The following is a 7,563-nucleotide window of genomic DNA, read 5'->3' on the forward strand; positions in this document are numbered from 1 at the left end:
GGTGCTTTTAAGATGTCAGTAAAGACTAAATTACCACGTGCTGAGTACTTTTCAAAATACTATCGATTTAAATTTGAGTTGCGTTTAATGTGCTTGATTACATGTGTGTAAAATTTAGTGCTCAGAGTTTTTGACTCAGGAACTGGTTGATGAAATTTAGCTTAGCATTGCTGTATGCAACAAAAAGCTTTACTACCACTGTGCTTTGTGAGATGAGGAGTGCTACTGATGCATTAAAATGCAGTAACTTTACCACGCTAGAGCAAAAATATGCACAAGGGTAATGAATTGTTATTGCAGACTGTGAAAGTTACACATGAGCCTTGATACAGAAACTGATAATTAGTGTAGTGATTCAGGTTGTCAATGATCTGTAGAGTAATTATAATTACTAGTATTACTATTTTGTTTTATTTTTGAAAGGGTAAAGGGGTTTGCGTGCTTTGCTTATGTCAGTGGCACCCTGTGACAAAAGAGACAGGCTGGAAAACCAACAGCAGGTTTCTGATCAGTCGCTTTCTCTGTGTCTCATATTTTCTCTGCTCTCATCTGGTCACTTTAGATTTGCAGGAAACAACTTTTGTACCTTTGCAGTCCCGGTTTGTGAGCCATAGAAGATTTTGACTCCTGACACATGAACCTCCTTGGTCTCTCTGTCGTTCTTCTTTGCAGCTTTGTCAACTTTTCTTCTCTTTGCTGGCATCTTTAGAAACGCTTTTCTGAAAGCAGATCAGTGCAGAGATAAATGGAGCTGTTTCCGGTCAAGACAGCGAGACCTTAAGAAGCACTGCAGAGACCGTTTCGAGACTAAAACACATACACAAATTAGAGTAAGGTATGAGTAAGTGCCTCACCTTCTTCAGTAAGAACCAGAGCCCAAAAACAAGTGCAGCAGCTGAGTACAGGTATAACCTGCTGTGCCATAACCACATGAAATAGCTCTCAGTGGGACTGCGGGCATCCTGAGAGACTGGAGGGAGAAAACACATCAAACTGAGTCCTCAGATCCTGAACTGCTTTGATGAAGAAAACAGCCACATCATATATGTTTCTGCCAAACCACCGCTGACCACATGCAACAACAAAACAGAATTAAATCCCAACCTGAAGCTACCTGCGAAAAATAAAAGTCGGGGGACTGGCGAGCAACGCATGCTAGCTAGTAATGCTACCCTCCTTTAGCCAAAACACAGCTTGAAGAGAGTTTTCAGTTGCTTTAAATATTTAAAATAAACTCACCTTTTGAATCCGAGGCAGACACGCTGGAGGCCAAAAGCAATACAAATACGATAAAAGTTGGCATTGCTGCAAGTAACTACTTGCACACAGTCTTCAGCACCTGAAGCTCTGCGCAACCATATTCTTTGCCGATATGAATGCTGGGAAGTTGAGTTCGGATCGTCCAACGGCTTGAGTTTGTTTGCTTATGGACATTCAGACTTTTTAAAAAGCAGCTGAAGTTAAATTAAACGATGAAATTCATCTTCTTGGATTTAATTTTGAATATTTTACTCATTCATACCTATATGCTTTATTTTGAAAGTCTATAGAGGAAGTGGTTCTATTACACTATGTCTATTTTGATTTTCTTGTTGTTTCCAGAAGGATTTTTAATTTGTCATTTTTATTTTAATTCCTTTTAACGTTTTGTAAACTGACGCCAGATGAGGGGACCCGGACATTAAAAATAAAATGAATGCAATGTCAATTGATATTGAACAAATAACTGCACTTGTGCATTCTGGTAAGCTAGCTCGGTTACAAATACCCCTAGTCGTTTTTGTAGATCGCCCTCTTGTGGCCATATGGAGGAACTGCAATAGACCGATTAAAATATGCTAACGTTCAAATTAATTACAACACTGAGGCTTGAGAAAAGCTGTGAGCTATTTTCTGGTAGTTGTGTTAACTTCCGTGATAATGTGACAACTATTGTTAGGCGAAATCACTAACGTGCAGAGAAAAGTATGATAATGTAGGAAGAAAGAACTGCAGGTGGCTTTAAATTGAAACGGAATATTTTCTGCCCTCCAGTGGTCACAGCGGCGAACTGCACATAGAAATTCGTCAAACTTGCATTAATGCAGGCATGACAGCAGCATTAAGCACGTCCGATTATTCATTTCAAAATAAGACTTACACGTAGTTCAAAATGTTTTTAATACTTAACGCTGTCAATAACAATAAATAAGAATAGATTGTGCTGTCAGACAATTAAATATGATGTTATCTCATAACTCTGCAACCATTAATCTAACAGTGCCCAATTTATGTGGCGTTTTATTTCGAAAATAATAACAGTTTGAAAAGTTAAATTTCATAAATATGTATTTAATTATGCATATATGTATTTATTTAATTTATTAAACGAATAACAACAAAGGAAACAAAACTGACTCGGAACTGATGTTCGAAGTCACAGTTTCATACCGAACAGCCATTTAGGATACACTCGAAGAATACGGGTGGTGTTGTGATAGCGTACGTTTCTTGTCAGCGGCGCTTGCTTCGCAACTGTTTGTGGTAATCGCAAATATGTCGATATTTACGCCAACGAATCAAATCCGGCTGACCAACGTAGCGGTGGTGAGGATGAAGAAAGGCGGGAAGCGATTTGAAATCGCCTGTTACAAGAACAAAGTTATGAGCTGGAGATCAGGAGCGTGAGTACCAGGAGATGTTAACGCCTCCTGTGCCTGATTGCTGTTTTACTTCGTTGTTGCTAGAGGAAGCTTTGACAATTCATTTATCTTCCACTTTAAATCCTCTCGATGGTCGTTACATGCTAAATCAGCCAAAAATGCTCCAAAACGTCATGTTTTCATTACAGAGAGAAGGACCTGGACGAGGTTTTGCAGACGCACTCTGTTTTCGTCAATGTTTCCAAAGGCCAGGTGGCGAAGAAGGATGACTTAAGCAAAGCTTTTGGGACTGACGACCTTACAGAAATCTGTAAACAGGTATAAAACATCCCCATACGTACACATTGTAAGCATAAGCCATGCTATTTACTGCATGTGGGCTTGGTTGTTTTGTTTTTTCTCCTGAAGATCTTGGCCAAAGGAGAGCTCCAGGTGTCAGACAAAGAGAGGCAGACTCAGCTGGAGACCATGTTCCGGGATATAGCTACTATTGTGGCAGAGAAGTGCGTCAACCCTGAAACCAAGAGGCCGTACACAGTCAGTCTGATTGAGCGGGCCATGAAGGACATCCACTACTCTGTCAAGCCCAACAAGAGCACAAAGCAGCAGGTGAGGAGGATACCATGTGTTTCCCTTTCTTGTGTTGTGTTAGTAAATGGGCTGGTTCTTATTTAGCATCTTTCTACTTTACCTGAGCACTCAAAGCCCTTTAAGCAGATATCTGGAGAGCTCAGAGTAGAGGTGCTGCTCATTCATGTCAAAAGAGCCAGTTTAGATGGTTTGGTCATCTCAGGCCTGCTGGGCACCTCTATTTGGAGGTTTTCTGGGTATGTATGTATGGAGACCCTGTGGGGGGATGGAGAACCTGCTGCAGAGCTTAAGTTTCTTATCTGGCCTGAGAGCACCTCAGGATCTCCCAGGAGGAACTGGAGGCTTAGCATGGAGCCAACAGCAACTTCAGATGGAAAATAGTGCACGAATGGGTGTATTTTCCTGTAAAGTCATTAAAAATAATGTTAAATATATTTAAAAAAAATTCTAATTCATCCATCCATTTTCTTTAAAACTGGTTATATATACGGGTCTTGAGAGAGGTGGCTGGCGTCTACCCCATAGCACTAGGGCATTAGGGCATCCTGGCTAACACAGACAGATAACCTCAGGCTCTCATATTCACCTACTGCCAATTTTGAATCACCAGTTCCTCTGATAGTCCAAAGACTACGAGATGAACCTAGAGCACTTGGAGAAAACCCACACAGACACAGGAAGAACAAGCAGACCCCACTAGAAAGTTCAAGCCAGGAAGCTTCATATTTTTTCAGTAGTTTGAGTTTTGTGTCTAAAACAAATAAATAGACGAGAGTGAATTCAAAGTCTTTTGCCGGTGACAAGTAAACAAAGAGCAACTAAATGTTTGAAGCTCGGTGATCACGCATACTCTGCCCCTCCTGACTTCAGTTTGTTGGTGTGGAAGTTGTTGCAGTTATAATCTGTGTATTTCAGGCCTTCTCTGCAGTGAATGATGATGCTTTTTTACATCATTGATAAACAGATGTGTGCTGTTGTTTTCAGGCCCTGGAGGTGATTCGGCAGCTGAAGGAGAGCATGGAGATCCAGAGAGCCCACATGAGGCTGCGGTTGGTGCTGCCAGCCAAAGAGGCCAAGAGGCTGAAGGAGAAGCTGAAACCGCTCCTGCAGGTCGTGGAGAGTGAGGATTTTGATGAGGAGCTGGAAATGGTGAGCGGCGTTTAATGGTATTTGTGGTTGTGACTGAATAATCTCTACTTTCATTCAATAATATGAACAATTCCATGAAGCTCTGCAGATCAGCTTTGTGTTTTTAAACTGAAATGTGTGGGTGTGCGTCTGTCAGGTGTGTCTGGTGGATCCCGGCTGCTTCAGGGAGATCGATGAGCTGATCCGCTGTGAGACTAAAGGCCGAGGCTCTCTGGAGGTTCTCAGTCTCAAGGATGTGGAGGAGGGAGATGAGAAACTATAGTAACCCTGCCCGTCAGAACTCTGCACCTTATCCACACTAACACGCTTCATTAGGGCACACAGACTGCAAACTCATGAAAAAAAATCTATGTTTATGGTCTGATTTATCACAATTTCAGCCACTTTCACCCTGTAAGGATTAATTTGACTGAAAGAAGTTATAATTTGCTGAGTGGAATATATTTTGAAAGCAGGTTTGAGAATTTATGCCTGAACTTTAAAGTCGGTGCTTATTTCTGATGTTTTCTCTTTTATTTATTCACTTTTTTTTAAGTCGATTACTAATTTAGCAGAACGTCTACACAAAGTCGTGTGCCATGTAGTCGCGCTCAGTATCCCATCCTATTATCTGTGGATCATTTCTTTATCCTGGTAAATTCTATTTTATTATAATAAGTTTGGTCTGTAATAAACACTATACAAAATATTATCTCTTGGGGGATTTTTCTCATATACGCTGCTTTGCAGAGGCAGCGCAGTGGTTCGCACTGTCTGCTCACAGCAACAGGGTTCCTGTTGCCTTTTACCTAATGACAGCTGGGAGGGGCTCCAGGCCCCCAAGACCAAGAATTGGTAAAGCAATTAAGAGGATGGATAGTAAACCAGCACAGGGTAATGACAAATTTACCTCCGTTTTATTCTTTAAGAAAAAAAATAATGTACAGAATTCCATGGACTATCCTGTTTATCTTAAAGGTGTTCAGAAAAGTGACAATACAGCATTTGTAAATATCATTAGTAGAAGAAACTATAAAGTAAAAGTGAGATGCAGCCCAAAGAGTGATGCAACTGTTGTTGTTTTTTTTTTATCAGAAGTCAAACAAAAGAAATACAGCTGAGAAATCAGATCCTCGTTCACACATGAATATCAGAGACTGTCAAATTCAGAATGAGCATATTTTCCACAGTTTTCCTTTCTCACATGCAGCACACACAGGAAACGGTTCACTTCTGCTTGTTGGATTATAATCTGTGCTTTTGGCACATCGGCTTAATCCGATGTAACGCAGACTTTTTCCTGTCCAGCAGCGTCACACGTTTGAGCTCTCGTATGCACTCCTGCTGGGTGATGTTGGGTGAGGTTGTAGCACCTGATGTGGTGCTGGTAAACTTTAATCCGTGCAATGATATCCAGTTGCTGGCGTTCTTCTAGAAGACTGTAATTCATGCTTGTTTCCTGCTGCTTATTGTGTGAGTAGGATGAGTACGTTTATGGTCTTATTCGTCACTGGGCCACAAATATTCATCTATTCAGAGACTCTGGCTTTATTTCCATCAAACATTTTCAAAAGACTGAAAAACTGATGGTTATATGATTTTTAAATTGCCCCTCACACCTCTTCATCTGCTCAGTGGCATAACTAGTTAAAAGAAAAAAAGTCAAACAACTTTATTAAAACATGTTTCTGAATAATTTGCAGTGCTTTTCTGTGTCCAACAGTTCAGTCCATGTAAAGTTGTATTGCTTTATTTACACAGTAAAATGTATTTGTGCGATAAGTTTTGGGATCATTATTATCGGTCAGAATTGGTAATTTCATCAAGTAATGCAACAGACACCCAAAAGTATCACTTGAAAGTAATTTAAACTGTATAACAGTACTGCATTATGAACAGTTTGCTATCTTCACTGGAGGTGAAAACACTGCAAAGCAACATGCAAAGTTAAAGTCCTGCCCACATCCCTATCAGTGAAACTAGCCCCATGATAAATGACTTTCCAGTGCTGTGTTCATTACTTTTAAGCCAGTGCATCATTACCTAACCTGCAGCCACAAGTTTTCTTCAGCTCTTTGCTGATTTTCCAGTTTAATCCCTCACGCTCGGTTAAATATTGCATCACAGTCCTCTCAGATAGGCTCTGATCTGCGTTCGTACTGGCTGTGTGTGAACGTAGTCCTGTTGATCCTGCTCAGTGGGTGACTGGCCTCCTCCTCTAGATTTGGGTACCTGCTGTCTGAAGTCTGCTCCTCCTGCCTCTGAGCAGTTGGGCATCTGGTGGTAAGAAACACCCCACCGGCAAGCATCAAGCCAAAAGAGATCCATCCAAGGTAGAGAGCAGGTCCCCAGTCCCTTTGTAGACCCACAGCGCCCTCCAGTGGCTGACTGGTGTGGTGGCACGTCCAAGCTATGGGAACCAACAGTATGATCCCTGACAAAACAAAGAGACTACCAGAAAACACTTTGATCTGGCCTCGCTGAGGGAACCACACCATCCCCACTGTTCCGATCACTGAAGCAAAAGCCCCAGCGCCGATGGCTGCCAAAATCAGGGCTCTCCACGTCCGAAAACTTCCAGAAAGAGACATGAGAGACCGGTAAAAGGAGCAATGCAGGCTGCCATCGTGGGCCAAATCCCAATGATCCCATTCCAACCACACCCCGTCCCAGTAGGCAGGCAGAGTAGCTGTGGTGTTGTCCACGGTGCCGCTTACTTTCCACAAGGCTAGGCAGCGTGTGAGAATGGCACATAGCCACCCGATGGCGCCGAGGCCGAGGGCAGCGAGCTCCAGCTTCTGCTCCAGCTTCTGCTTCATGCCGGGTCCTCCTCTTCACTGCAGACCTGCCTGTGTAACCAGAAACAGCTGGCTGCAGAGCACAGTGGGGTGGGGTGTTATTTTAACGTGCATGTGCATGTGTGAGGCAGAGATCATTTGCTTGTGCGCCTGTTTGTTTTGCATACCGTGTTCAGAGAGAGGAAACCAGTTCTTTGGTATTCTTGAAAAGAAGGCACCGCGTGTCTACGGCTGGGTGGAGGAGGGAAATCCCTGTTTGCCCTACCATGGTTTCAAAACAATCGCTTTCTCACAGTTTCTCAGCAGAGGGGGAAAACAAAGCTTCTACTGTGCGCTCATGTTTAGCCACTGGCCCGTGTTTCTGGGAAGTAACTTGATCTAAAGAGCCACAAATTCTTGCTGAT

General features: G+C 42.4%; 3 protein-coding genes across 3 annotated transcripts in view; 1 reads left to right on the forward strand and 2 right to left on the reverse strand.

The window, feature by feature from the left end:
* tyw1 (tRNA-yW synthesizing protein 1 homolog (S. cerevisiae)) overlaps positions 1-1,397 on the reverse strand; it is a 51,442-nt gene extending 50,045 nt beyond the window's left edge. The window contains 3 exon segments of the mRNA XM_040037777.1: positions 587-719; positions 855-970; positions 1,240-1,397. Coding sequence (XP_039893711.1) covers positions 587-703 — 117 coding nt within the window. The 5' untranslated portion in view covers positions 704-719; positions 855-970; positions 1,240-1,397.
* A 1,039-nt stretch (positions 1,398-2,436) lies between these two features.
* On the forward strand, positions 2,437-5,073 carry sbds (SBDS ribosome maturation factor). The gene is made up of 5 exons (XM_040037785.1): positions 2,437-2,663; positions 2,831-2,960; positions 3,051-3,251; positions 4,218-4,382; positions 4,519-5,073. The coding sequence occupies exons 1-5, from the start codon at positions 2,536-2,538 to the stop codon at positions 4,642-4,644; spliced, it is 750 nt and encodes a 249-aa protein (XP_039893719.1). The 5' UTR covers positions 2,437-2,535; the 3' UTR covers positions 4,645-5,073.
* A 346-nt stretch (positions 5,074-5,419) lies between these two features.
* LOC120737212 (claudin-4-like) lies at positions 5,420-7,388 on the reverse strand. The gene has a single exon (XM_040037787.1). The coding sequence runs from the start codon at positions 7,178-7,180 to the stop codon at positions 6,494-6,496; it is 687 nt and encodes a 228-aa protein (XP_039893721.1). The 5' UTR covers positions 7,181-7,388; the 3' UTR covers positions 5,420-6,493.
* Positions 7,389-7,563: the final 175 nt, after the last annotated feature.

Source organism: Simochromis diagramma, unplaced genomic scaffold, assembly GCF_900408965.1.
Source record: "Simochromis diagramma unplaced genomic scaffold, fSimDia1.1 OVJJ01000463.1, whole genome shotgun sequence".
In the NCBI taxonomy this organism is placed as follows: Eukaryota; Metazoa; Chordata; class Actinopteri; order Cichliformes; family Cichlidae; genus Simochromis; species Simochromis diagramma.

Excerpts from the sequence above, each read along its gene's own strand:
- sbds (XM_040037785.1), top strand. The coding sequence starts at position 2,536 with ATGTCGATATTTACGCCAACGAATCAAATCCGGCTGACCAACGTAGCG. Across the intron at positions 2,961-3,050 it reads TTACAGAAATCTGTAAACAG|ATCTTGGCCAAAGGAGAGCT; the intron begins GTATAAAACATC and ends TTTCTCCTGAAG. Across the intron at positions 4,383-4,518 it reads TTGATGAGGAGCTGGAAATG|GTGTGTCTGGTGGATCCCGG; the intron begins GTGAGCGGCGTT and ends TGCGTCTGTCAG.
- LOC120737212 (XM_040037787.1), bottom strand. The coding sequence starts at position 7,180 with ATGAAGCAGAAGCTGGAGCAGAAGCTGGAGCTCGCTGCCCTCGGCCTC.